General features: G+C 52.5%; 9 protein-coding genes across 9 annotated transcripts; 4 read left to right on the plus strand and 5 right to left on the minus strand.

Moving 5' to 3' along the window:
- Window positions 1-5,189: 5,189 nt before the first annotated feature.
- Window positions 5,190-10,477, minus strand: VTN00DRAFT_9052 (uncharacterized protein; the record flags this gene model as incomplete). The annotated part of the gene is made up of 7 exons (XM_069435970.1): window positions 5,190-6,972; window positions 7,024-8,041; window positions 8,103-8,183; window positions 8,249-8,505; window positions 8,571-8,689; window positions 8,743-10,033; window positions 10,452-10,477. The coding sequence occupies 7 exons, from the start codon at window positions 10,475-10,477 to the stop codon at window positions 5,190-5,192; spliced, it is 4,575 nt and encodes a 1,524-aa protein (XP_069284637.1).
- A 301-nt stretch (window positions 10,478-10,778) lies between these two features.
- On the plus strand, window positions 10,779-11,780 carry VTN00DRAFT_9053 (uncharacterized protein; the record flags this gene model as incomplete). The annotated part of the gene is made up of 1 exon (XM_069435971.1): window positions 10,779-11,780. One exon carries the CDS (start codon window positions 10,779-10,781, stop codon window positions 11,778-11,780), a length of 1,002 nt encoding a protein of 333 aa, XP_069284638.1.
- Window positions 11,781-12,588: 808 nt separating this feature from the next.
- Window positions 12,589-13,809, minus strand: VTN00DRAFT_9054 (mitochondrial 54S ribosomal protein mL44; the record flags this gene model as incomplete). The annotated part of the gene is made up of 1 exon (XM_069435972.1): window positions 12,589-13,809. The coding sequence occupies one exon, from the start codon at window positions 13,807-13,809 to the stop codon at window positions 12,589-12,591; it is 1,221 nt and encodes a 406-aa protein (XP_069284639.1).
- Window positions 13,810-14,156: 347 nt separating this feature from the next.
- On the plus strand, window positions 14,157-14,561 carry VTN00DRAFT_9055 (uncharacterized protein; the record flags this gene model as incomplete). Its single annotated transcript, XM_069435973.1, has 3 exons — window positions 14,157-14,179; window positions 14,258-14,440; window positions 14,501-14,561. 3 exons carry the CDS (start codon window positions 14,157-14,159, stop codon window positions 14,559-14,561), a joined length of 267 nt encoding a protein of 88 aa, XP_069284640.1.
- An 87-nt stretch (window positions 14,562-14,648) lies between these two features.
- On the minus strand, window positions 14,649-16,030 carry VTN00DRAFT_9056 (uncharacterized protein; the record flags this gene model as incomplete). The annotated part of the gene is made up of 3 exons (XM_069435974.1): window positions 14,649-15,514; window positions 15,571-15,831; window positions 15,955-16,030. The coding sequence occupies 3 exons, from the start codon at window positions 16,028-16,030 to the stop codon at window positions 14,649-14,651; spliced, it is 1,203 nt and encodes a 400-aa protein (XP_069284641.1).
- A 478-nt stretch (window positions 16,031-16,508) lies between these two features.
- VTN00DRAFT_9057 (uncharacterized protein) lies at window positions 16,509-18,358 on the plus strand (the record flags this gene model as incomplete). The annotated part of the gene is made up of 4 exons (XM_069435975.1): window positions 16,509-16,555; window positions 16,660-16,921; window positions 17,000-17,301; window positions 17,359-18,358. 4 exons carry the CDS (start codon window positions 16,509-16,511, stop codon window positions 18,356-18,358), a joined length of 1,611 nt encoding a protein of 536 aa, XP_069284642.1.
- A 1,341-nt stretch (window positions 18,359-19,699) lies between these two features.
- VTN00DRAFT_9058 (uncharacterized protein) lies at window positions 19,700-22,300 on the minus strand (the record flags this gene model as incomplete). The annotated part of the gene is made up of 2 exons (XM_069435976.1): window positions 19,700-21,847; window positions 22,034-22,300. 2 exons carry the CDS (start codon window positions 22,298-22,300, stop codon window positions 19,700-19,702), a joined length of 2,415 nt encoding a protein of 804 aa, XP_069284643.1.
- A 597-nt stretch (window positions 22,301-22,897) lies between these two features.
- VTN00DRAFT_9059 (uncharacterized protein) lies at window positions 22,898-23,598 on the plus strand (the record flags this gene model as incomplete). The annotated part of the gene is made up of 2 exons (XM_069435977.1): window positions 22,898-23,027; window positions 23,090-23,598. 2 exons carry the CDS (start codon window positions 22,898-22,900, stop codon window positions 23,596-23,598), a joined length of 639 nt encoding a protein of 212 aa, XP_069284644.1.
- A 436-nt stretch (window positions 23,599-24,034) lies between these two features.
- On the minus strand, window positions 24,035-27,225 carry VTN00DRAFT_9060 (uncharacterized protein; the record flags this gene model as incomplete). Its single annotated transcript, XM_069435979.1, has 2 exons — window positions 24,035-24,760; window positions 24,829-27,225. 2 exons carry the CDS (start codon window positions 27,223-27,225, stop codon window positions 24,035-24,037), a joined length of 3,123 nt encoding a protein of 1,040 aa, XP_069284645.1.
- Between the last annotated feature and the right edge of the window lie 157 nt (window positions 27,226-27,382).

Consider the following 27,382-nt stretch of genomic DNA (forward strand, 5'->3'; position numbering starts at 1 on the left):
GTTACGCATGAACTCCTCTGAGCACCAGGTTTAGAGAATGGTTCAGACCATGAAGAATTCCCAGTTCGAGTCTATTGACGACTGGATGGCAGATCTTTGAGTTGCATGTATATAGACTGGAAAGAATACGTCGCTTGTTCACTTACACATTTATCTAGATTGGAGGCCATAGCCAGGCAATGCTTTCGACTAGGAATCCACCCCCAGGCGTGGAAGACTGCTAAAGGGATCCTGCTTCGGAAGCCTAATAAACCTGACTATACCCTAGTCAAGGCCTATAGGGTCATCAGCCTTCTAAACTGCCTAGGTAAAATTATCGAGAAGATAGCTGCCAATGCCATAGCAGACCACTGTGAAGCAACAGGAGCTCTACACCCAGGTCAGATGGGGAAGCCGGAGACGCCGAAGCGCTATTGATGCTGTGGCCTGCCTAATTCATGAGGTCCATCTAGGATGGGCACAGAAGCAGCTGGCAGCAGCTCTATTCCTAGATGTTAAAGGAGCCTTCGACCATGTGAACCCAGCTAGGCTTGTTGCAAGAATGGGGGAGCCGGGTATTGATGGCGACCTAATATGCTGGGTACAATCATTCCTAACGGACCGGCAGGTTCAATTGGTAATTGATGGCCACCAGGGACTAGAGCACCCTATTAACTCAGGGGTGCCCCAAGGCTCCCCAGTCTCGCCAATTCTCTTTGTGATTTACCTGAGTGGGGTTTTACAGGCCATAGAGGGGGTAGTCCCCGGGGTTAGGGCCCTATCCTTTGCAGATGATATAGGGCTTATAGCCCATGGCAGCTCAGTAGATCAGGTCTGCAAGCAGCTGCAGGAGGCAGGGGAGGCTGCCATAGCCTGGGGGCAGGCTAACGCAGTACAATTTGATGCTGAAAAGACTGAGGTGACCTTGTTCACCCGAAAACGAGGCAAGGCACTAAAGGAACAGGTTTGTCGGGCAAGTATCTCCATAGGGAATCACCAAGTGGCTTTTAATAAGGAGGCCACCCGCTGGCTAGGCATATGGCTAGATGCTGGGCTAACGCTAAAAACCCACTATCAAACCCGTCTTCAGAAGGCACCAAAGGCTGAAACACAGGTGCAAGCCCTATGCCGACAGCAAGGACTGGCCCCAGGCCTAGTCCAAAGAATTCAGGTGGCAGCCATCCAGGCCATAGCCCTATATGGAGCTGAGCTATGGTGGCAAGGGCAGAAAGATCGGCTAGAAGGCATCCAACGCCTCACCAACCGGCAGGCCCAAGCCATCACAGGCATGTATCAAACCACCCCTATAGGTCCTCTGATTCGGGAGGCAGGCATACCACCAGCAGAAACCCTCCTAGCAGCAAGGCAGCTAGGGTACGCAGTAAGACTCCTAGGCCTGCCAGGGAATCACTTAGCTAGACAGATACTTCCAGTCTCCTTCCGAGATGGAGACCAGCATGCGCAGCCCGAAGAGCAACCAGAAGGTGACATGGTATGGGCAGAGAGAAGCGCTAGACGCCAGGGTCCATAGTCATTAGGGCAACAGCTAGCCTATCAATTAGCTGGCACTATCCCTATTGATCCTTCTGGAGGCTTCGAGACAGTCGAGACAAGCCCAGCATCCTTCCCAGGGCAAATAAAGACTCTATCAACCGACCAAGCCCTCAAGGCCGCCCAGGAGGCTCGCCCAGGTCTAAGCCTCTGGTCAGATGGTTCACGGCTAGAAAATGGCCAGGTAGGCGCAGGCATTGCATGGCAGAACCCCCAAGGGGTCTGGCAGACACGGGAGATCCCCTTGGGAAAGGGGGAGGAAGTGTTCGATGCAGAGCTTATAGGAGCATGCAGGGCCTTAGAGCTCGCCCCAAGGCTTTGTGGCCAGGGACCAGTCACCATCTTACCTAGATTCCCAGGCAGCCATCGCACGACTCCAACACCGACAATCAGGCCCCGGGCAAGGACTAGCCATCCAAGCTCATCAAGCGGCTCGGGCCCTAGAAGCTCAAGGCAGGCAAGTTACAATCCAATGGATCCCTGGGCACCATGGCATCGAGGGGAACGAAAGGGCCGACCAGGCAGCTAAACAAGCAGCTGAAAAGACGCCCCAAAAAGGCTCTGGAGAGCTTTCCCTGGCCTATGTGAATCAAGCTCACACAGAAGTAATTTGGGCCCATGGACAACAATGGCTCACAAAGACACTAGGCCGCAGAAGCCTAGAAGCTCAGAGAGTATATAGGGCACAACCTGGCTGAAGACAAGACCCAGTAGCTGCTGCAGCCCTAAAGAAGATAGCCAGTCGGTACTACCAGCTTAAAATAGGCCATGCGGCCATTGGGACCTACCTACAAAAGACCCAGGCACGAGAATCAGAGGCATGCCAGGGGTGCCAGGCACTCAAGGAGTCAGTCTACCACCTCCTGTTTGAGTGTAGACAGTGGCGACGGCAGCGAACAGCTCTATACAAGAACTTGACCAGGGCTAGAGTTGCCATACTGACGATGGCCGAGGGCCACCCTGAGGGAAGGCTCTTTGGGGACCCTAGGGCTACCAAGGCTATTCTGCAGTTTCTGGCAGACACAAGAGTAGACTGTGCCCCAGGAGAAGAGACAGGGGCAATTATCAGAGCACAAATAGACGACAAATGGGGGCTACAGGCTCTAGAAGAGGCGGAGCGAGAGGGGGAGGGATAGCAGGGAAGGGTGGCCTGCAGCAGGTAGGTGACACCCAAACTGACAGTGGCACCAAGGAGGGCTTCTAGGGCCCAAAAGCCCTGCGCATTTAGGCGGCCTGGGGCGAGGAAAAGGCACAGATTGATCAAAGAAGACTTTAGATACTGATAGGGGCTTTCGCCCAAGAGATGGGTCTGTCATAGCCGGAAGGCTCGGTATGGACGTTAAACTTGAATATAATAATAATAATAATCTAGATTGGAGAAATTAGGATTAAAACAAGTTACACATACATTTTACTCGCAAATGACAATTAGACGGATGGCATTTGCTGTCGAATTGCTGGAGAAGTCTGGTGAGCGGACCAACCAGCTGACGACGTTCGGTACTTACTGAGACTAATGGCACGATTCACTAGTGCAGGCTAGAATATGTCCAGACTGTTGTAATCCAGGCTGGCTCTGTACAGTACATAGTTGGGCCACACACAGATACTATAAGAAAACCCTTTAAAGTCAACCTTTCATTATACAGAAGCGCTATCTTCACACTGGTTACATCCAAGAATCCCAGAAGGAAAAGTCTCTATTATGGTAAGATATGCAGATGGGAAGCAGGAAGCAGGCTGACTCGTAGAGGAATGGATATAGGTGAGACCGGTCCGGGTGAACCTGGCACCTGACAAATGATGATATAGAACACGATCCAGAATTTGAAGTTCCGCTCTCTCCAAAATAAAAGAAAAATTGCTGATGTCCAACTTGAAGAAAACACAAAAACCAAAAAAGGATTATCTCTTTGCCTTCTCAATGTAGTACATGAGCAGATTTCTGTGATCCCCCATAGGGGAATCCATCATCCTCCAGAAGTCTTCTTCCTTTGCAACCATCTTGTGTAGCTCGACACAGAGCTCAGTCGTCGCACACCGGATATCCGGACGAAAGCAAATTTTGGTGATACCCACCAGTGTTCGTCACCGCAATAAAGCTGCTTGTTCTAAACATGATCAGCAGTATTCTTCCTCGTTTTGGACCATATCGTGCACCCCTGCTAAGCGTTAGAATACCCTCACTCAAGTCCAAGTGGTGAATATTTTTACCTTGCTATCATGCTTTTGAATGGTACATATATTTGGTAAATTAACCAACTCAGGTTGGGTTGTAAAACCACGCCGACGCAAGGCATATCGCTAAGGCGTCAATGTAGATCGATATAATTATTAACCTGGTCATTGTCAATTCCTATCGTGCCTATGTGTCCGCTGAAGACGGACCCAGAGAGACGCCATGGTGGGTGTAGAAGGATTCGGCAGAGCTAACTTGCCAGGACATAAACACATGCCCATCAGCAAGAAGCCCGCGGTGCTGAAGGATGATTTCAACCTCTGGATTCCTTGTCACTCTCTACATTGAATTCCGCGAGATTGTTCTTGAAGTTGTTAAGGTCCAGTTTGCAGAGAGTCCAGGGAATATTTGGTCAGGTGAGACCGTGTTGAGAAGAGCAACTGCCAAAATCATGGGACTGGGAACACATGTTGATTCGCCAAGGAAATCTTGAACTCGTCTGCCTTGCACTCCCAGAAGAAGTTTGTCCTATGGCCGTAATAGGACAGACGACAGTCCTTGTTGACTTCTTTGTGATGTAGTAGGTGAGGAAGTTCCCTAGCCAGGAGCAGAAGTGTCAGTAAATACTGCCACTACTGCTTAGTGGTAGCACGCTCAGCACTCACATCAAAGATCAAATTGTTGATATATCATATTTTTCCGGCGATAGTCCGATATGGTGATATTTGATCGGTCTCGAAGGAGTAGGCATCTGAATTCGACGAATAATAGAAAAGCCGTCAGCTAGTTAGGTAGATGGAAAGAATCAGGGCTTTCATCCTCATACCTTTGGATCACTATGTTTGCTCGGTTTGGTGACTGCCTGTGAAGAATTGGCAAGGGAGGAAAAGCGACCGATCACTTTACTGAAGGCTGGGTGAATGCCTCAGTTTAGTCGTCCGGGCTCGATTCACCGCGAGCCCATCAAAATGCTAGGCCAGGTGTAGGAAGATGTGGAATTGAATCAGAGTATAAGGTGGCGTAGTAGATCCATCACTATTATCGGAGTTGTACTCACGAAGTCACAGGAAGAACGTTGTAAGAAGCTAGACGGCGGTGGTGTCCGAAGACTGTTTACCAGACGTGACCGAAGCTCCTTTTGTAGTATCCTACTGTATCTCTACGGCAGATGAATCCAAGGCCAAGTTCTTGACGAGGTCAGTTGTGCTATGGGTTCCGGCTGAGTTGATCCACCGTGGCTTCGTAGCAGAGGGCTCTCCCAGATAGCATGAGCGGTTCTTAAACATTACTACTAATCTACGCCGGATGCGCAGTGGGGGGCACGCCCAGATACCATAAGACGGTTCTTTGAGAACATTTCATTACTAACTATATACTGATGAATAAGAATACAAATAAGAATATGAAGTATTTGAGCCCGCTATTTCCAAAACCGAAGAAAAACGCTGATTTCCAACTTAAACAAAAAACCAAAAAAGGATCATCTCTTCGCCTTCTCAATGTAGTAGGTGAGAAGGTTTCTATGATCCCCCAATGGGGAATCCACCAATTTAAAAAACTGATCGTTATTCGGGATCATCTTGTGTAGTTCCACACAAAGTTCAGTCGTCGCGCACCTTACTTCTGGGCGCGGATCGTTCAGACAACATTGAGCGAATTTGCCGATTCGCTCCAGAATAGGCTGGCTCGCTCTGGTGCCGGCGTTGTTGAGTCGATGGATTAGTCCTTTCAGAACATATAGACCCATACCGATTGCACGGTATCCTTCGTCATCCCTGTTCTCAGTTTCAAGCAACTCCAAGACCGCTTCCATCACGCCATGCGGCTTACAGGCCGCGACAATCTTGTCGACTGTCTGTTCAAGGCCACTGACAATGTGGCTAGTGAGTTCGTAATGCTTCCGAGCATTGAGAATCGCCGTCGTCACGCGGGGATAATACGCAGGGATGTAGGGGTTCTTGTGGTCAAAAAGGAGGCGGATGGTGACGAGAACTTGTGTTTTCAAATCTAACGGCCGACCCAGTGGGAGCGGCTTTTCATCAGGAGGTCCTTCCAAGTCGTTGAGTAAAGCCATGAGCATCTCGTCGTACTTGGATTCATCAGTAAAAATCGAGTCGTGGTGTTTGATCAAGCCTTGGAGCTTCCTGTAACCGTGAACGTCCATCGCTTTCGCACGGATTTTCTCAATGCCCTTGTCGATCATGTCCCGTGCCTTGACGGGATCCTTCGAACGAGGACTAATGGACCGCCGCTTCTCGGAGATCTCAACCTTTCTCCAGCGACGCTGAGTATTCTCACTGCTAGTCGTCTCGACGCCTTCAAATGGTTCCTCTGGAAGAGGGAACTGTATGTTGTCTCGGTAAGCCGGCTCATTCAATGGAAGTTCTTCCAGAGCAGTTGACTTTGAGACAGAACGGCTGGATGACGTCGACGATGATGTATTCGGAGACCGATTCTCCTTGCTGTTGGGCGACCGATTCTCCCTTGGGGACCGATTCACCGTGGTAGTGGTAGTGGTAGTAGGGGAGGTGGCTTCCTTAGAAGCCGACGGTACGGGGTCTTCATAGACCTTAACGGGGTCGATATTCGGTAACTCCTTTGGAGAGGGCATGGAACGGGGGGGACTAGTAGTGGCCGGGATCGTGGAAGGGTGGTCTTCAATACCACCTCTGGATAGTGTCGAAATGTCAAGTCTCTTAGGCTTCGATTTGGTGATGCTCACAGGCGCCGTGTCCAGTCTGGACGATTTAGCTCCTGGAGTGGTTGCAGAGTTCGTTTGAGCCTTCTGAGGGCTCTCTGACGGGCTGGGGCCCTTGGGCTGTGAGCCGGCAGTGGGTGGACGACGAGCATATGGATCAGCCGTCGCGGGACGAGCAATTTCAGGCCTGCGAGGTTTTATCGCGGGCCGCATAGGGGCGGATGATAGTGATGATAGAGGAGTGCCGGTTGGCACGGTACGGACCGCGGACGACTTGGCAGCGGGAGCGCGCGTTGCGGCAGGCCGCGTCGTCTTCGCGTCCGAAAAGGATGATTGAGCCGATTCAGGGCGAGGAGGCAGGTTCTTTCCTGCCGCCTGGCGGGCCTTCTTCTGGGCCGCGATGGATTCCTTTAGAGTAGGACGCTTAGCAGCTGCCGATGTGCTGCTAGAAAACGCAGGTCGGGTTCCGCCCGAGTTGTCGTTCGATGAAGATGTACCAATGTTAGGATTCGCTGGGTCCTTCTCCAGCAATGACTTCGACTTAGCGTCGAGTGTCGACATGATCCTGTGATCATTAGTAACCTATCTTCGAAAGCCATCAGGAGGATATACATACTCGTTAGCTTTTCCGGGCCACACTTTGTAGAACGCCCAGAATGTTCCCCGCATGCTCTCCCGGACGCCAGGGTTAGGATCCCCAAGACCTTTTTTGATGCATTTTTCCATCAGTTCCAGGCCACCACCGTGTTCTACCGAGCTTTTGTGTCGAGATTGTTTGTTAATCAGTGTCTTCAGCCAACCGGTGGCGAAAAGACGTGGCTGCGCGTTCTTCTCCTGACACGCCGACCACATGTGTTGCATAAGACGTGACGAGTACGTGACGTTTGCGATAATAGTATCGACAGTTGTGTTGCATGTTTGGGCGCTGATCTTCTTCATCGCACCGCACAGTTTCAGTAAGTTAATAAGGATGATCTCAACCATAGGATCGAGTCCAGTTCCACACGTCCTGGCAACTTCTTGGATAAGCAGACAACCTCTGGCCGACAGGGTCGTTCTCAGCGAATTAACCACCTTCAGAATACCATCAAGAAGTGTTTTGATGGCGCCAATGAAGTGAGGCGAAAAATCATGGGGTGCATTACCCCGGGTCAATCTTCGAAGCGTCATGATGCTCTTCTCACGAGCACCCCAGTTCTGTTCGGTCTCCCTACCCTCAAAATGGGGGACCATCCCACGGACCATGTCGTCGATCTCTTTGTGGGAATGAACATATAGTGGATCAATGTCGCTCTCCAGTGTCTCGACGGGAGAGACGGGCGAAGTAAGAGAATCCGTCGTGCCACTCTTTGACGAGGCGGCCGCTTTCGGTATATCTAGTGGTTTCGGAACGGCGGGCTTCTTTGCAAGCTCACGCTGTTTTGGTACTACGAGCTGCTTCTGCGGCTCGCGCTCTTTCTGGAGTTCAGTGACTCTTTGAAGCTCAAGTTGCTTCTGCGTCTCATGCTGGTTTGCAATTTCGGGATATTCAGATTGTTCAGGGTCGCTCTGAAGCTCAGGTTGCTTCGCGGGCTCAATTGACATCGGATATTCAATCAGCTTGGGAGATTTGGATTCGTGCTGCATCTCAAGCACTAAGGGATATTGTCAGATCATGAATACAATGGTACGGAGTAAGAAAGACACCTTGCATACCATCCTTTGGTGCGTCAGAGGGGGCATACAAAGAAAACACCGACTTCGGTCGCTTTAGAAGATCGGACTCTTTGTTGCTTTCTGAAAAGACGGATCTTGTCAGACCTTGAAATAATGATAAGGAACAGAAAAGACATATTGCATACCATCTTTTGCTGCATCAACGTGGGAATGAGAGCGCACAGAAAGCACCGACTTTGGACGCTCTATTTCTTCCCGAGGGCGGTAGTGAGAAATACTACTCGCAGGTCGAATGATCTCAGATCGAGGCTGAGAGTAAATGGAGACCGCATCCTGGTCCAGGAGACCGATACTCGTAAGAATCAGGTTTGCAATCGATTTTCTAACATCGAGAATCACAAGTTGTTTCTTCAAATCAGACTGCGCTCGAGGCGGGGCGTTTCTAAAGTGGGAATTAGCGGACGAGATAGAAACAATGGCAGACGAAGAGGGAAAGCCAAGGCGTACTTGAATAGTGTGACGACTGTCTGTTTGGCGGTCTCGCGAACGCCATTGTCCGCATCTTCAAGGCAAGACACGAGGTTTGGCACATAGGGACGGAATAATAGGCCGTGATTCTGCGTCATCTACACAGACAACCGTCAGTGATTGCAGAAAAGGAGGGGCCGAAGCAAGGTACCTTCACGAGCCAGATCATACTCGTCTCTTTGGCTCTTGGGTTCTTGCCAACCAGTGCAACCTCTAGCACATGGTGCTCGACCTCTGAACTCGCAGCAGGCCATATATCTGTAAATGCTTGCGCGGCGTGAGTGCGGATTCGCTCCTTATAGTCTCCTAGGCGGTCCACCAGCACAGGGTAGAGACTACGGCCTTGAGACGAGATAAGGTTGTGTTGGTTTTGGATAAACAGCCTCCGTAGAAAATGGCCAAGGGCGGAAAAGCCAGCTCCGGCCAAGGCGGAATGCTGGGAACCTATCGCAACTCGTAGGCTCTCGAAGATCGGTGGTACCGCCCCCTCGGGAACGTTTTTCTGTTTGATGTCGGATTTGAGACCGGTAAGCTGGCCTACCTTGGTATCGACCGAATGGTTGTTGCTCTTCAGCACGGCCAGAAGCTCGGCCGCCTTTGCCTCCATGATTGCGAACGCGTTCACTCCGTGGACGCAGAAGAGGGCGGGCACATAGAGGATGGCAAGAAGAAGACAGGATTGGAAGAACTTGAGAGGGCTGAGAGATGCAAGCAGGGTAAGGAGCAGAGCAAGCTCCGTGACCGTGAAGGAGAGCTGAACCCTGTTGGTCTCCATGGTGTCAGTTTTCACGGTTACCGGAGAGATATCAAAGCAATGCAGGAAGTATATAGAGACGCTTTCGCGCTCATGATGAACTGTAAAAAGGCTGTTGAAGGGGAAACCGATGCAGATGTAACGGGATGAGAGCGCGAACAGCGGGAAGATGGTGGTGTGGAGGAGAGAAGAGGAGAGGGAAGACGACGGGGCTATCAACAGAAGACGGGCCAGCGTCGAGTGCAGGAGGGAAGGAACACGTACCTGATGTGGAAGCGACTGCAGCTGCGAGCAGAGAACGGCGCAGGAGCGTTCTGCGGGCGACGGCGAGGAAGGAGGTGGGTTGTGGAGGAGGGAGAAGGAGCACACGGAGATGATGATTATGGAGACGGGGGCGGCGAAGGACGCCGAGAGGGACGTGCTCGATGGGGCTAGCGCAGGAGAGTGCGATAGGCGCCCGGTCAACGCTGCCCGATAAGCGCGCCGTACGACCGCGATGACGGCGAGGCGACCAGCAGGAAGGAGGGAAAATCGAGGGAAAACGAAAAGCAGTGTCAGCCTATCCGATGTTTGTTTACCTGTTGCCGTGTCCGCTGCAGACTTTGGGGGCGAACCGTGGTTGCGCTGCGCTGTTGCTGGAACAGGTGAGGGGTTCACGCCGCCCGGACGTTTGCGGGTGGGCGATGTCCTGGAGATGGTTGGAAGGGAGAAGGCGTGCGAGGAAGAGGGTCACAGGACAGCCTGCAGCTTCGTCCAGCAGATGTGAGCGGTTACAGAGTCAAATGGTTGTGTTGGCACAGTGTGTAGGATACATGTGGCTCGTAGATACTCCTGTCGGATACGTAGCCCCTATTGCGACGCGACGACGCCAAAAATACATCCGGAGCAGTACGGAAATATATATCCTACTGAGCGTGGTCGCAGAACAATACCATGCCAATGCAGAACTGACGCATTGAGACGACAACACCTGTTCCCGCTACGATCATTCGAACCGTTTCTCTTCATCTCCCCGATCGGCTCGAGACCCGAGGAGGTGGAAAAACTCCTGTCATGCCACGCGACAACCTAAGTGGTCAACGGCTCGTCCGCGATCGACGCCTCACTCAGCCTTGTGGATCTCCGCGTGCATTCCGACCCCGACAAGCGCTGTCACCGCAGAGGCACCAAGAACCCACGACGTCTGGCCCTTTTTTAGACTGCAAATTCGTGCGGATCCTCGCAGCTAGCATTTCTTCATGCCAGGGTTCATTGACGCTATGGATTAATGGCCCTTCCGCCTTTCAATCCCGACCCCACGCGACTGACAGCCCGACCGGCACCGCTCCAGGCTGCTGACCTGCAGAACAGCCAAGTTCCTTAGGTACCTAAGGTACACTCTACCTGGCATATCTCATCTACTGAACCTCTGCACGCTGCACACATCCTCCGAGATGACCACCTCCGCTGCCTCCCCGTCCCCAGTTCCCAGGGTCCCGGGGCAGGATCCCAGCTCCGCCCGCGACGGGCAGGAGGATTCCCGGGGCAACGGGCCGAAACTCCCGACCCCAACGCTCCGCCTCCATCTCAACGATCTCCGCCATCCCGCCTCGACCGCCTTCCTCTCGCTCCTTCCCGATGTGACGTCCGTCCTCGAAACCGCTCTTTCCGCCATCATCAAGCACCTCTACACTCCCCCGTCCCTTCCGCCAAGTGCCCATCCACAAGATGCGCCTCTGACCGCCTCCGCCGCCGCCCCAGCAACGGAGGAAAAGAAGAAGCAGCCCTGCATCACCTTCACCCCTTCCATCCCACCCACCCGCTCCGTAACCCTCGTCCTCCGCGACTTCAGTGGCGTTGCCTACACAACGGGCATCGACCTGGACAACGACCACAAGGAGATCCACTTTTCACTCTCCTACATTCGCACCTGGACGACCAGGTACCCAGACCCCGTGAGTGAGCTCGCGGGCGTGCTTACCCACGAGCTGGTCCACTGCTACCAGCACATCTCGCCGCCTCAGGCACCTGATGGAGATGGTGAGCCTGTCCCGCGCCCGCCGGGTGGCCTGATCGAGGGCATAGCGGACTTTGTCCGGTTAAAGGCGGGCCTGGTGCCGCCGCACTGGAAGCGGCCGACGGGTGCGGAGGACAGAACAGACAGATGGGATCAGGGGTATCAGCATACGGCGTTCTTCCTGGAGTGGTTGGAGGATGTCCGGGTCGGGACTGGGGCTGTTGGCATGTTGAACGATCGTCTACTGAGGGTCGGATATGTGGGTGAAGACGACGACGCGTCTATGGATGGTGATAAGGAGGGCGATGGTAAAGAGGGTTTCTGGAAGGAATTATTTGGAGCTGGCGTATTGCAGCTATGGGAAGAGTACGGCAGGTACCTCGATAGTCTTGGAGAGAAAGAGGATAGGAAGGACACGCAGCAAACGGAAAACAAGTAATGATCATGAGAGCGCAAATTGGGAAGACGAAATCGTTAGCCCAGAGTAATGACTTGCGGCGATCTTCCCATTGACGACTCAAGGAGGCCAACATCCTAGCCCCGCTCGTCGTTGACATGGTCTGCAATACGGGCGCGCGCAAGAGTAACGGAGCGTCGCCTTATCACTATTTATCACTATTCACCATTCCAACGACGGCTGCTAGTTCGAGTTGTACATTACAAGACCTCTGATTTGGAACTGCCTCCTACATCTAGCTTACAAAGGATGCCGTCCGCACCGCAGGACTTGCCCTGTACTTGTCATGACCTTCGCCATCGCGTTGACCAGAACCTCTCCCAGACATGCAACTCGTAACAACATCAGACTATTTCCATTCGCTCATCATCCCATAACGACCCTCTTTGTAAGGGTAGCATCATCAATTTCCGACCTCCGCAGGGTTCGATCACTTCGATGGCAGTGTTCGGACCGGACGGGGCGGAAGGCCGCTCACTGCTTGCACTCCGGCGGAGGCTGCTGTGAAGAGAGTGACATGCTCGTAGGTATATACTAAGCAGATATCGTCCATGTCCACCATCTAGTTCCAAGCTCATGTAGAGTCAGAAGCCCTAAGAGAAAATGACCGGAGAAAGGAGAAAGAGCAAGACAGGAGAATACACAAACGAAATAGATTTCCCATACTATACAGCACCTGATTTTGTAACAGGGAGTCGTTGTTCCTTTGTTACCCGCCCGGTCCCCAAAGAAACAGACAAAAACAATGAAAAAAGGCGCCTTATCCTCGGCACCGCCCCTTCTTGCTGCTTCAGACAATAACCTCACCTAGATCCACGTAGACCGGCTTCCACGGCTTCGCACCCTCCTCTTCCATGGAGCTGGGCACACGCACATTCAGTGGGCTGTACAGATACCAACCCTTTAGAGCCGCGACCGCGGCCCTGGTTCGGGCCTCGACCAGACTGGCACCCGCACCCTCGCCCAACTTGTCCTGACCAGAGTAGATACCCACCACGAAAACGGGATGTCTGCTCTTGCGACCAGTCTCGCTAATGATCTTTGCGACGGGGCGTTCGAAATTCTCCCTGGCGCAGAGCCGGGTCAGGTCACGTGTCGGCTGGGAGAAATCGAACAGCTCGGAGATGTTGAGGTGTCTCGAAAGGAAGTGTTCCTTGAAAAATCGTTTAGCAGCAGGACGGCCAGCGTGCAGGTAAACGGCACCCATGACGGCCCGGACGAATTTTGCGCTTGCCTCCTCGGTGGTAACACCCTTGATGGTCCGGGGGTCCGGGACGGAGGGAGAGGAAGATAATGGGTCTGAGGGCGCCTTTGTCGGGTCGCCAAACTCATCATCGTAGACCACCCTCGAGGTCATTGATTTCCTCCACGACTTTCGGTGATCGTTCGGCCTCGTTGTACCCGTTACTGGCTCCGCATTGAGGTCGGCACCTGGAGGAACTCTCTTGAACTGGAGCAGACCCGGGTCCACCTCTCCGCCGGGCACGGCTGCGAACTCCACACCCCATTCTCTCGTCATAGCTGCAAGAGTCTTGGGCCCAACATATGCGTACATGGCGGCGAAGATGACGGTCAAGGGGAGCCGAGGGTAGGTGCAAAGGAGGTGTTCGGAGGTGTAGTAGGTTAGGAGGTCATGGCCCAGTGTGGCCAGGGATTCGTTATTGAAATCGGGGTTCGGGTCTGCTGAAGCATCCACCAGAGTTCGTGCCAGCGTTTCCACCGGTAATCGAGAAGGTAGGTAGAGTCGGGCATGTAGTGCGGAGAGTTTTGCGGACTCGCGGGCCGCCTCGACCGGTGGTGAGGGGTAGAGACGTCTTGACTGTTGCGACCCAGCTGGCGGAACTGGAGGCTGTTCTTCGATCAATTGCTCATCTTCGGCCTGGAGGACAGGCGAGGCTGTTGACTGCTGCCGTAATCCGGTGTAGAGATGTTGCTGCAGGCGGTGGTTATATGGCCGGACCCGCGGCGCAAGGACCGAACTGCTCCATCGCAGGAGCTGCAGCCTCTTCATCTGGGGATCCTATGCGCTCGAGGGACCCTAAAACAAAGAGAAGAAAAGAAAAAAAGAATGGCAGCAAGAGGATGGGGGAGAACGGGAGTCGAGAGGCGTATGCGGGTGGTCCGTCGTTCGCTCGAGAAAAATAATGTCGAGCTTCGAAGTCACGGGCCTTCGGGCGTCCTAGCGGTCGTGTGAGAAAGCGCACTAGACCGCTTGTGGTCATAGCCGCGCCGCCGACTCAACCGGCCATTGATTGGGCCGCGTGCTCTGGGGTTGGCCTGAACCCCAGCCTACACGACCCCAGATCTCTTCCCCAACCTGTGCCTACAGTATCCGTCAATTCAGTCGCACATTGCAAGATGGGCGGAGGTGGCAAGATCCCGTATGTCGTGATTCTGATGACCCCTTGGCCCACGGCCCTGCTATTGTTAAAGGCTTGGCTAACCGCTGTCTGGGGCAGGTACCCCAAGGAAGTCTGGTCCCCCGCAGGAGGCTGGTACGCTCAACCGGCCAACTGGAGAGCCAACACCGCCATCATGGCTGCCGTCATGTTGGGCATCTGCTCAGTGACCTGGAGTATCAGTGCAGAGCGAGAACATCGTGATAAGATGCCCGAACCCGGGAGATTCTTCCCAAGTCGCTAGTCAGTGTTTGCCCCAGTCCTATCATGCGATTGCGCATACTCATCCTCTTTACCATCTAGTTGGAGCAAGCAGATAATCGAGTACGAGAGGGAGCAGGCCGCAAAGAAAGAATCAGCTTAGGGAATGAATCGGTATGGGGATGATAATGGCAGTTCTGTTCATGTCACTGCGCTGTACGGCAAGAATAGGGGTCGGTCAATCAGTCGATCAATCTATTAGCCAGTCATGTCTTTGCGGAGTCTCTTGAAGCGTTTTATACAGTCGCTGTGAATACAAGCGGACTCTTTCCAGAAATGCATGTCCGTTCCAGAGTTCCTCTCCATCACTTGACACTGATATCTGAGGCACGCCTATTTGCTCCACCACAAACGCTGCGGCGACCGATGCGCAGATCAATGCCATAGGGATCTGCCCATTCCTTCCCCAGGAATCAACCACATCTCTCCAGACAGGACTTCGCCCGAGACTGGATTCGATCATCTTTGCCGGAGGTCTACCCTGACTTATCATGCCCTGGGCCAATGCTCCCAGAAATGAATTTCCGGCGCCTGTAGGATCGACCACAGGTGAGGTCTGCGAAGGGCCGAGCTGGTGATACGCAGGAAGCCAGAGTCCCAGATTCCTAGAATATGAGTAGCTACCATCTTTCCCCGCTCTAATCACAAGTACCCCGTTGCCGTCCGGACCGATACCTGACTTCAGAATCCTCTTGACAAGGTCCTGATCACTCTTGTTCTTCTCATTCCAGCCTGGTCGGCCGAACATCATCCCTAGCTCTAGTTCGTTAGGGCTGACCACGTCCACCACACGGCTGGCCGCGAAGAATCTTTCCTGTTCTTCGGGCGTGCAGCGGTCTGGAACGGGCTCCCAGACGAAGATCGGCCTTGCTGCTGCCGCGCCTGAAGAAGGGATGTAGCCCTCTCGAAGCATCTCTTCTCTCCTCTGCAAGATACCCTGCACAATTGAAATGCAACGGGCGGAGGAGCAGACCATGTGGAAAGTCCTCGAGAATACCTGCTCCTTAGAGAGCATATGCGGCTCCAGGCGCAGTCGCGGCGTCAGGTACTTGAAGTCTGCGTCTCATCAGCAAGATAGTGTTGGTAGAGGGGCGTGTGCTAGCGAGACGAACCCCGCTTCTCGTTCGGGCCATAGCCATTCCACGCTCTCGTAGTCAATCTCCCTTTGTCTTCGCGGATAACACATCGAGTACCCCATGACTTGATAACGCCTAATACCTCTGGAGGAAAATCAGAACCCATGTCGACAATCCAACTCACGGATTGCGAGTGCTCCTTCCCCGCTACGAGGCGAGCCCCAACAACAGCAAAAGACGCTGCCCCACCAAGGACACCTTTTACCGGAGGGATAGAACCGCCAAATTCGATGTCATCTAACCAAAACATTGTTAGCCAAGTACGGTGTGGGCTAGGAAAAGGAATGGCCATCCAAGGCTTAGAAGTAATATGTTATCAGCTGGGCGAAATATATATTATATCATGCAGGTATACCATACCAAGGATGAACATGCCAAGAGTGCAAAACTCGATTTCATCGTTTGAGGATTTTGTAACCGTCTCGGGAGTAGCCATGATCGAGAAACGACCCCTAAAAGATCTTTCAATTGGGAGTAGATGTGCTATCTGTGATGGTCTGAAAAGCGGCGAGAACGGGATATCAGACCCTCGCAGGTACGGAGTGGCCAGGGGTACGGGGTAATACAGCACATGTCATTTTGCATCGTGGCCTTTGGGGGTCCGCCCGCTTTAGCCTTGGCGGCGGTGCCGTATGGTACGGTAAAGGCCCACTCCATGGAGCTCGGGCGGAGGCCATTTCAGGAACATCCATCACCACCCGTGGACCTGCCCTGCAACTTCTGCGACACCACGAGATTCACAAAGACAGGTGTCTCATAAAGTGCTTTGGGGTCCTCTCTACTCCGTAGAGCCTTTTCTCGTGAGAAACTGTGACCCTTGGGGCGCTGCTCTTGCCTGTCTTCCCTTGAATTTCTGCCCCCTTAACCAGGTGTCCACGCAAGCCGTATCCTCGACACATCGAGGGGTGAACAAGATGGCGACCGGCAACCACATGCACAATTTGACCACCCTGATCAAGCGGTACGTACTGTGATGCTTCTGGTCTCTACTCGGCGCTGCGGCCAGTCCTCGCGTTCCTACGTGCTTTGTCCGGATCTTGAGCTGACATGTATACTTCTTGACAGGCTGGAGGCCGCGACTTCGCGCCTCGAGGACATGGCCATGTCCTTCGACGGGGGAAATGGTGTCAACCACGCGAGCCCGGTAGCTCCTCCACAGAACACTATTCCTGAACCTCCAAAGCCGATAGCCCCTCCCCCTCCTCCAGCAGCTCCTGCCGCCGATCCCATCCCGCCAGCCGTTCAGGATTTCGATGCCTTGATCAAGAATGATGTTGAGAACTTCGTGGAGATCGGCCAAAAGATCGGGGGTCTGGTTGCTGAACAGGTGAGATAATCTGCCCTTTGTCTGGCTGTTAGACATGGAATCCAAAGAGGGTACTGACGGTTGTGACGCGACGAACAGTCCAGAGCAGTCCTCCGGGCTTTCCAGGCTGAGAGCACCTACATCTACGTTTCCACGAAAGCAAAGAAGCCAGAAACTCACTCTCCAGAGCTCATGACTGAGCTTCACAAGGCTTCGGATACTATCAACAACCTCCGAGAATCGAACAGACCGTCCCCGCTGTTCAACCACCTGAGCGCGGTTGCCGAAGGTATTGTCGCTTTGGGATGGTTCTTTGAGTCGAAGCCCGCAGACTTTGTCAATGAAATGCTGGGGGGTATCGAATATTACGGCAACAAAGTGCTGAAAGACTACAAGGAGAAGTAGGGAGATGAAAGCTCTGCCAGACAGATTGCGCATTTATGCTGACTCTTCGCCAGGGACCCTACCCACGTCCAGTACATTCAAGCGTACTACCGGATCTTCAAGTCACTTGTCGCGTACCTTAAGAAACACTACCCGAAGGGCCTGACTTGGAACCAGAGCGGTGTCGATGCTCTCGAGGCCCTCAGGCAAATACAATCTGGTTCTGGATCTTCAAACACAGTGCCGCCGCCCCCTCCACCACCTCCAGCTGCAAACTTCAACGTCTCCGGCGGTGCTCCACCACCACCACCACCACCACCACCCCCTGCTGCAGCTCCACCTGCCTCAAAGCCTCCGGCCGGTGACATGTCCGCCGTCTTTGCTCAAATAAACCAGGGAGAGGGTATTACTTCTGGCCTCCGCAAGGTCGACAAGTCGGAGATGACGCACAAGAATCCCGCTCTACGTGCCGGCTCGACGGTCCCCGATCGCAGCAACTCCCTGAGCAGCGTTGCGTCGACGTCGTCTAATCGTCCCAAGAGCCCCGCTCCCGGCAAGAAGCCCAAGCCGGAGAGCATGCGCGCGAAGAAACCGCCGCGCAAGGAGCTTGAGGCGAATAAGTGGTACATCGAGAACTTCGATAACCCCGGAGGCATCGTCGAGATACCAGCCCAGCAGAATCAGTCCATCCTGATCTCCCGTTGCAACAAGACCATCCTCAAGGTGTCGAACAAAGCAAACGCCATATCCATCGACAACTGCAACGGCCTCTCCATCATCGTCGACTCCCTCGTCAGCAGTCTTGAGGTGATCAAGTCGCCCAAGTTCGCGCTGCAGATCGACGGCGTGGTCCCGACCGTCCTGTTGGACCAGGTCGACGGCGCCACCGTCTACTTGAGTCAGCAGAGTCTGAACACTGAGGTCTTCACCAGCAAGTGCACCGGTGTGAACATCATGCTGCCACCCAAGGAGGGAACCGACGAGGACACCAAGGAGTGCCCTGTTCCGGAGCAGATCAAGAGCTACGTCAAGGATGGCGTTCTCGTCAGTGAGATTGTCGAGCACGCTGGGTAATTTAGCTAGTCTACAAAAACCTGTATTGCTTTTCCCTGGAGGAAGCTGCGGGTTGGCTGGAGGTTACATATCCCTTTTTTTATCTCTTGTGTGCGGTTAGTATAGCGCATCGATTGATGTGGATAAAGGAGTGGCATTTGAAATTTTGGAAATATTAAGTGGATAGAGTCCATTCACAAACACACCTTTTTGATCGCCCCCCCCACACCCGCTATCATCAATCATCCATCCATCATCATCACCCCTTTGAGCAAATACTTCTATTCGATTCTTCGCTTCCTCTTCACTTCCCCAAAGAAGGAAAATTCTTGTTACTATTTTGAAGAGTTGTGTAAATATTTGAGAATTTTACAAACCTTTGCCGATAACAACTGAAAGAACTCGTCAATATTAAGTACCATGTAGTATACATATGTATAGACTTTTGATCTAGTCTTTGATTGGGAGTGGCAGTGACAGTAAGGTGCACACGCTGTCTGACTGTCTGTCCACTTGAGCATTCTTTACGCGGACAGCATCTACCTATGTAAGTAGGTCCTTGAGAGTGCTCAGGTCTAATCAAGGTATACATAGATCGAGAGAGAACGGATCAATTCAAGTCTACCTAGGTCACGTAGCGACAAGTAGAGCCTACCAGGTTGAGTAGGGAGCACTCGACTACGACTATGACTTTACAACCCGCGGACCAAGAATTAAAGAATTTCATTCTGTTGTTGATTACCAGAATCAGAATTATTATATATGTACATTTATTAAATCGACGGAAGAATGTCGATTCGATTTCGTCCCATGACGAAAACGAAACAAAACGAAACAGCGCTTTCGAAAAAAGTTAGTAGTAATTATAGTTATATATGGCATGTTCCGCAGAACCAAACGAAGACAAAGGGACCTTATGAGACAAAGGAAACGGATGAAAAACGATCGATGGCAGCACCCGTCTTCGCCAAGGAAGAGGGGTGTTAAAGAGACAAGAACCTGCCGTAGTATGTTATTAAGATGCTTGTATCCAAGGGTTCCAGGATCCAGGATCAAGTTGAATGTCGATTGGATTGAATTCGACAAATAAAAAAGGGTATAACCGGCCTCTTTTACGCCAAACATAGCCTTGGGAAACGGTTCTGTGAGGATGGAGAGTGAGAGAGAGACTGAAACGAGACGAGACGATGAGTCGTCGGAACCTTCTGAAGCTGCTAGCTAGTTAGTTCAGAACCAACGCGTCTGTTTTTCTCCAAAAAAACGACCTTGAACTTTATCTTGAACAATTTATAAGAGAGCACAGAAAAGCGCCGCCGTAAAGTAGTTCCCGTCAACGGGATTTAATAACGTTGTCATTCTGGCCTATTTTGAACCTCCTTCTTCCTTCTTTTGGACATCCAATCCTCTTAACCGTTTAGCCAGCAAGCTTTCTCCGGCATCAGAGCCACTGGAGAGCGATCCGAACGGGTAGCCTCCGTACCCAACGTCTCCCTTATTAAGCTTGTTATAAAGTCCCACTGTGCTTTCGGACATCTTCACGCCTGAAGAGTCCGAAAACTGAGAATCGGTGTAATGCTGTGGCCTCGAGGGAGATGTTGGCTGCTGAGATGATGTCGGCATCCATCTAGCTTCTTCATCTTCTCGGTACCGGTCAGCATCGGGGGTGAGCTCCTCCTGCCTTGTCGAAATCGAAGGCAGCTGAAATGGAATCGCAGCAACCTTCGATCGGAAACTGCTGGAGGGTAAACGATGAGGATATTGCGATGGCACATGAGCAGCACTGTCAAAAGGCATAGGTCCGCCTCCAAGGGCTATTCCTCCGCTCCGTCTGCGAAGCGCCTTCTCAGCAGCCAATCTGGCACCAGCACTGCCAAAAGCAGTTTCCCTGACAGGTTTGTAAGGGCTGTACCGCGGTTCAGGGTATTGTGTCTCGTTACGTAGCTTCTCTTTGCCGTCGGGAACCCTGTTTGCAAAGACGACGCGTATGCTCGAGTGGAGGTAGTAGCGGCCCTTCGATGGGCAGCAAATATTCAAATGAATCAGGTATCTCAAAACCGGTTTGTCCTTGGGGTCTTCCGTTGGATTCAGCGAAGCCTCCGGACGGTCTGTACCTAGATTCTTACGGGCACTCAGCGGCATGTCAATGATTGGACCCGCTGAGTAGCTCCGCTGTCTGATAAACGTTTTTGTTCCAGGTTCCATGTCGCTGAGATCATATGGAACCAAGAAAAGCTTTACTGCTGTTTTATTCGGGTTCTTGATCACGATCTGCAGCTGCCCCTGTTGAGGGATTCTGTAGCAGCCTCCTGGAGGAGCCTTGGGGGACTGTGACCTTCTGTGTCTCTTCTCCCGCATTCGACGTTCCAGTTGATCCTTGTGGTTCATTTTGGTATTTACGGAATCGTCTAGATTGTGATCGACATCACCCCGGGTCGGGCTTGTGTGACGTCTGCGGCGTCGATGCGCATTCAGATCTTCTCTGGGAAGGGAATTTTCAAGGTCGATCAAGCCGACATAAGGGCTGGGGCTATCATCGGATATGGACCTGCCATTTCCTGATGTTGGGTAGCTGTAGAAAACGGCGGGAAAAGGCACCGTGACATGTGGTGGGCATCTGAGATTGGGTTTACACTTTCCTTTGCCCAGGACCCCGATCTGCGCAGTGAAATCGAGGGGCTTTGAAGGAGTCGTCGACATTCTGCCGCGCAAAATCGACTCTTCGTAGGAACCGACCATCGGAGCATGGTGCATTGGAGAGATATCTGAGGCAAAGGACGGTCTTCTAAAGCGAGGAGTCGGTGAATGAGGCGACGACGCCAGTTGAAGACTATACGCCGAAGTCAGAGACCTCCGAGGCTGAGACGCTTGGGAAGGGAACGACTCTTCACGTCTCGTTGGAGCACGGGGTCTGCTGAAATTGATAGCCCTCGATTGGCTCGATGGAGAGGACTCTAGTTGCCGGAAGGTTTCAGGCGGCAGGGTTCGACGCCGATTACTCTTCTCCGGAGTGTCAGATAAATCCATCAGATCAACATTGGACGAAAAATCTAAGTCAGTATTGTTCGCTTGGTAGACAAGCGGGCTCGTCGGAGCCTTGAGGACATAGCTCGATCCCATTGACGGTGCCCGCGACCGGGACGGCGAGGCGGCAACCTGCGGGGATCTCGAATTGGTATCATTTTCTCTCCTCAGCGGAGAGAAAACCGAAGGACTGTACCACGGCGTAGTAGGGGACGAGGCAAGGTACCCGGAATGGGAGCCATCTCGCTGACTATTAAGGGTCGAACGTGTCGGTTCTTGGTTCCTTTCTTGGGTTGACCCTTCTCTAAAATCCCCCGAATGCAAAGCTGATCTTGGCCGCTCAATTTCAGCGGGAGAGCTCAAGACTTCTTTGTCATTCATATTGCGCCCATCTTCACGGTCATTCTCTGGTCGAGAGTCCCCTGTATTCTGCAAATCCAGAACTAGCGATTCCGAAGGACGAGTGTGGTGGTTAAGATACTCCCCTAACTATATAAATCCGAGTTAGCTGTGTAACTCCAGACAAAAAAGTGGGACATGGTGTAAAAACGGGAATGTTATGAACTTGTAGCACAAGGACTTTCTCCCGGTGATACGGATAACAGCAAGGAGTCTTGGAATCCCTTGTGCTGTCCCTGGAAAGCAAGTTCATCATGGGGAATAAGGTGAACTTACCGAGCGATTGGGAACCCACGTTGGGCTCTGGCCTCTTTTAATGCGCTGGATGAGTTCTTCCCGATCACTCGTATGCAACCTGGAGAGACTGTAGTTCTCCATGTTGTCGTCAACCGGAGAAGTGCCACCCATCTGGGTGTTCTCCGCATTATTACGCTTATCCTTCGTGTACCTAGAAGGAGGTCTGGAGCCCTCGTCGTCGCCGCCGGGTTCGGCAGACCACGAGCCATAGAATTGTCCACGGTCCGGATCCTGGAAAATGGGCATGATAGTTTGAAAACAGATATCAAGGAAAAAAGAGAAATTTCGACATTTCACATATAAACAAGAGACGTGGCAACCTCGTCATCCAGTGACGAGGGAACGAGCAAATGTGAAGTGGCACTGCCGGAGTGGCGGGGAGAGTCCCATGTACGAGGACCGCCGGGGATAGGCAAGAAATAGTACTGTACAAGAACGGCCGGATAGATATTCTGTCTGTATACACTGCGAATTCCTCTGTCTACTGGAGGACAACGAGTGGGAGCAGGAAGAACGAGAGACGGCGAGGAAGAGGAGGAGAGGTCGAGGATGGAGCTTTCGCGGAGCTCACGGGCTTCAGCATGACTCCATCTGAGCCTCCGCCTCGCACGTCATTCGTCCCCCACCGCCTCGCCTGGAAAAGACCGAGCTTCGCTTCTAGGCGCTTTTGTCTCCGATATCTGATGCTAGATCGTTGCGCTATCGAAGACTGTTCCTCCATTTACCGCAAGGTTCGCGCGCGGGTCTCGCCCGACGCTAGGCGCTCCTGAGCTTTTTTTCGTCGCCACCAACGGTTCTCGATTATCGATATCGATATCGATACTGCACAAACACCGCACCACAATGGCACCAAAAAGGCCTCGTGATGCAGAGGCCAGCAGTGAGAACCAAGGCGCAGAGCCCCCGGTCAAAAAGAAGAGGGGTTTCTCCGTCGGCCCTGCGAATCTGCCCGATGGCACATATCGCCGTAAAGGTTTGCTACTTGCGCTCGCCAATGCCGATCACATCCCCTGCTGACTATTTCTACTCGTGCAGCCCAAAAGATAAAAAGGGATCTGATCCAAAAGGCCAAAGTCAAGAAGGCCTACGCGAAGATCAAAGCTCAGGAACTCGCAGCGGCCCCGTCCAAATCCATCTACTCGGAGGAGCAGTCCGAAGACAATGCGGAGAACAGAAGGGATGGCGAGGAGCATGCTCCCCAGCCGGAACCCGCCAGCATGGAACTACACCCCGAGAGACAGGCAATGCTGAATGCACCTTCGCCTGAACCGAAGCCTAGACCCAAGCCTGCGAATTCCAACAATCGCGATGAGCAGGGCCGCCGGAAACGGCGACAAAAACCCTCTGCGTTCGCCAAGGAGATGGAAATTGCCGAGAAGCGCAAGCAGGAGATGGAAGCCAAGAGGAAGGAAAAGGAATTGAAACAGAAGGAACGAGAGGCCATGGCCAGAGCCAAGCGGCCTGATCAGTATGGGAAAAAGAGACTTGGAAGAGAGAGCAAAGTGCTGCTGAGCAAAGTGCAACGGATGGTTGGCCAAGTGTAGGCGTGAGTGTTTGTTACGGACTGGAGAAAAACTTAGTGATACCCAACTACGTTTTACGATCGAGTTCTTGCTGCCGTCATGAACCATCAATCTGCTCCAAAGATTGTTCCTCATGCTCCTATCGCAGAGATGATACCTACTGCATCCCGTTATAAACACGAGTCTGATGTTGTAGACTGAAGCGAAGGGTTCAGATAATAGAACAACTGAGAATATATACCTTATCAAAAACAAATTGAAGAAAGGCATTCACATTATTTTTCCATTATAAATATATTCCTGTTTGCTCCTGGCAACCGGAATCCAAGAACAAATTACAAATAAAGGAGCAGCCACTCGAACTATCCAGGGCTCGAATATTGAGTGTAGTCCAGGGACTGTTAGAGCCTGGTCGAAAAGAAGTTCGCCATACACATCATCGACCAATCGTAACAGGCTAAGCAGCCTTTGTACTGGTTCCAGATCTTACTTTCCTGAAGCAAGCAAACTCCCCTTTCGTCCTTTCTCTTAGTCTTTTCAGGATGCCCCTCATCTCCCCGAGCTCGGCTTGCAGCTTGGTTCTTGCTTCGTTGTTTGTCCGACGGTCCAGCTCAAGGTATATCTGGCTCTGGATCGAGGACGCTTCCTCCGTAGCGTATTGCGACATGGTTTGAGCGATGAACTCGGTATCGAGGGTCGCCTGCATCAATGCCGGTAGGGAATATTTGGGTCGCGAGGTGAACGCGGTCAGAAGAGAGGAGGAGATTTGTGTCAGAAGGTGAGAAAGAACGTTGGTCAGCAGTGACGCTGTTGCATTGGACGGGGAACGACTTGGACCAGCGAAAGCGGTGCTAGGAATGGTTGTAGTGATCTCGGTGTGGACAAGAACAAGCGTGAGCATTGTCGTGTAGACATATGGACGAACTTGATCGGGGCGGTTGGTGGATGGAACCCAGTCTGGAGCTGTGATGCCGTCGAGGATCGTCGAATGTAAGGTTGCGATAGTAGGCTTGGTGTAAGATTGAAAGAGGCGCGTATCGATCTGACTTAGAACATCACGTATCGTCTGGGCCTCCTCAGTCAATTTCACAGAGAACGAGGTCTCAAAGTTTGTAACAAGCTGGGGGACAAAATCAGCTTGAAGGGCTTTGAGGTTCGAAAGGGTAAGGAGCATGCGGACATTCTGGTTCCCTGTTAGTTACCCACATATCTCGCAGTCGGAGGACAGTATACAAGGATACAGAGACTCACCCTATTCTTAGAGTCCACGGCATCTGCAGCAATTAGAGACGAAGCAGCATCGGCACCATTGACAGACACTGCGGGGCTAACAAGCACCCACTCACTGTCCTCTTCTGGTCTCACGGGTCTCTCTGCATTCTCGACAAGGCCGCTCAGCGCCTTGTACACGCTGCTAACAAACTGTGTCCGCACCATCTGCAGCAACTTGGCAGGAGGCGGAGTAACCACATCAACAGTATCAGACTTCGTCATAGCTTCTGAGATGTAGAGAATCTTCTGCATCCCAGAAAGGACAGCGCTCTCAAAAGCCACGAAAAGACCTGGCATCTTAGTCAAGTCTCTCCTTTCCGGATCGCGTGTCCAATCCTCCAGCATCTTGCAATTTTCCGCGTCTTTGTTCCAAGCCGCACATGCAGCACGGACACATCGTTCGCGAGCAACGCTGACAAGGGTTTTCAACTGGTCGTAAGTACTACCACCGCTTGATACCGGTCCTAGGGCCGTCATTGCGCTTGCTGCCGTGCCAATTAAGATCAGGAACTTGCTAAGGTAGTGAACCCCACTCAGTGAATTCGAATACGGAGGCCAAAATGCAAAGTCTTCCCATGGCTCCCCTCGTTTGGGAGATGGGTGCGGCATGTTCTTCGGGTCAAGCTTGAAGCGAGACTCTGTTGGTGTGATACTCCTGATTGGGGCATTCGGGCTTGAGGGAGGCAATGGGGAGAAGAGGAGTGATACATCCTCAATCGGGGGATCAGCGAACAATGACAGTACACTTTCTCGGATTAGGTTGACAAGCTCAATGACACCGTTTTGCAGGTCCGTGATGCTCTCTGGCGAAAGACGATGATGCTTGCGACTTTCTCCTTCAAATCCAGCCGGGAGCAGTTTCTGCTTGGTCCCATCAATGAAGGATTGTGCTGCTTCCCAGAAATCAACGACTTCGCCAAGAAGGCCACTCTGCAACGATAGAAGCCTGGTCAGATATGTGTGGAAACATTCCCATAGCTCAATGACTTGGTCAGTGTCCAGTCTGTCATATAAGTCTGTGGTTCCTTCGCGCGTTGACTGGCGGAGGTACGATGCCACTTCCTGAGGCGTTGGTTTCTCTCCGCCGGCAAGCCTGCGCCTAAGGATCTCGAGTTCCACTTTAGAGCGTTCGCAGAACGACGTGATTTTTGTCTTGATAAAGTCATAGCGACTAAGAAGCCATACCCAGACCGGGTTATCCTCCACACCGAGTTCCAGCAGAGCTCCAATCAATTCCATGTGCTCTTCAACAGGGCCAGATGCTGTGACCGTTGTTGATGTGGTCTGAACGTTGCTAAGACGTCGCCACAGATCGCGTTTGAATGTTTGGGTCTGCTGCTCGACATCCATCCACATGCGTCCGGTTACCAATATAGTATGGGTCTCTTCGTCTGTGAGTGGTCGCTTGCTGCTTATAGCCCTATCCGCAATGTTCTTCGCTTCATTTGCAAGAGTTCTGGCCCGGTTATATTCCTCAAAAATAGAATCGTAATCTCTCTGCTTGATGGACCTCGCGAGATTGGCACCTATCTCGTAGATACTTCGATGCTTTTCCATTGTGTTGACCACTAGCTTTAAGCTTTGCTCTCGTTCACGGCCGCCCAAGGCCGGACCCCATACCTCCTCTGCTTTGACCGAAGCTTCCACCAGTGGAGCACGGATCCCTTTCATACCGTATTCAGTCTCCTTCGTGAGAGCGGTCTTCTTGGGGCCAGCGGAGACAGGAGATATTGGGGAGGATGGACTAGGAGCTCTGCCCGCAGAGTACGCTCTCAAATGTCCAATAGACCGGCTTGCACGATGAGAACGTGTGAGCGACGATTCCTGCCCCGCCCCTTGGTTTCTCATCTCCGTGTAGACGCTATCGATGGTAGCCTTGGCCCGAACGAAGCGTTCGAAGTTCGCTTCGACGAGCACCTTCAGGGAGGCGGATTTCTGGTCAATGGATCGCGACAGGTAGTCGAGACCTTCCAAAAGGGATTGAGTCGAGTCCTGGGAGTGCGTCTGGGAGAGAAAGAGTGCGGGGGAAAAGGTCGTAGAGGAGAGAAGAAATCGGTTTCGCAAACGGGGATCATCGTCAACAGGCAGACCTCGTCTCTTAAGGACACTGATCACGCTGTCTCCAGACCCCAAAGGATCGGACTCGTCCTTTTGCACCAGGCTATCTCTGCCATCTCCATCCTGTTGCGTCCCAGGAATGAGGCTCTTGCGCTGACTATTACCGCGTCCCAGCGCGGAGTATCTCGACTGCCGCTTCTTGCTCTTGGAGTGAAAGAGCTCACCCTCGGACTCGTCACTCTGGTCCAACTCTGCCGGCCACTCCTCAGGATAGGCTGATGGCAGGTTGTAGTGATTGGCAACGTCGGCGTCCGTCATCGTGGTCGTCGTCTGCTGGCGTGGTAGGGAGCAGTCAGGGTGAGATGGCCGTCTGGGGAGAAGCAGGCGCTCATGCAGGGAGGATGCAGCTGCGGGAGCTAGCTCGCGATGCTGGACAGATCGGTCGATCGACGACCTGGGACTCACCAGCAGGGTA

The sequence above is a fragment of the Thermoascus crustaceus genome, assembly GCF_041956765.1.
Source record: "Thermoascus crustaceus strain CBS 181.67 unplaced genomic scaffold VTN00scaffold_7, whole genome shotgun sequence".
Taxonomy (NCBI): domain Eukaryota; kingdom Fungi; phylum Ascomycota; class Eurotiomycetes; order Eurotiales; family Thermoascaceae; genus Thermoascus; species Thermoascus crustaceus.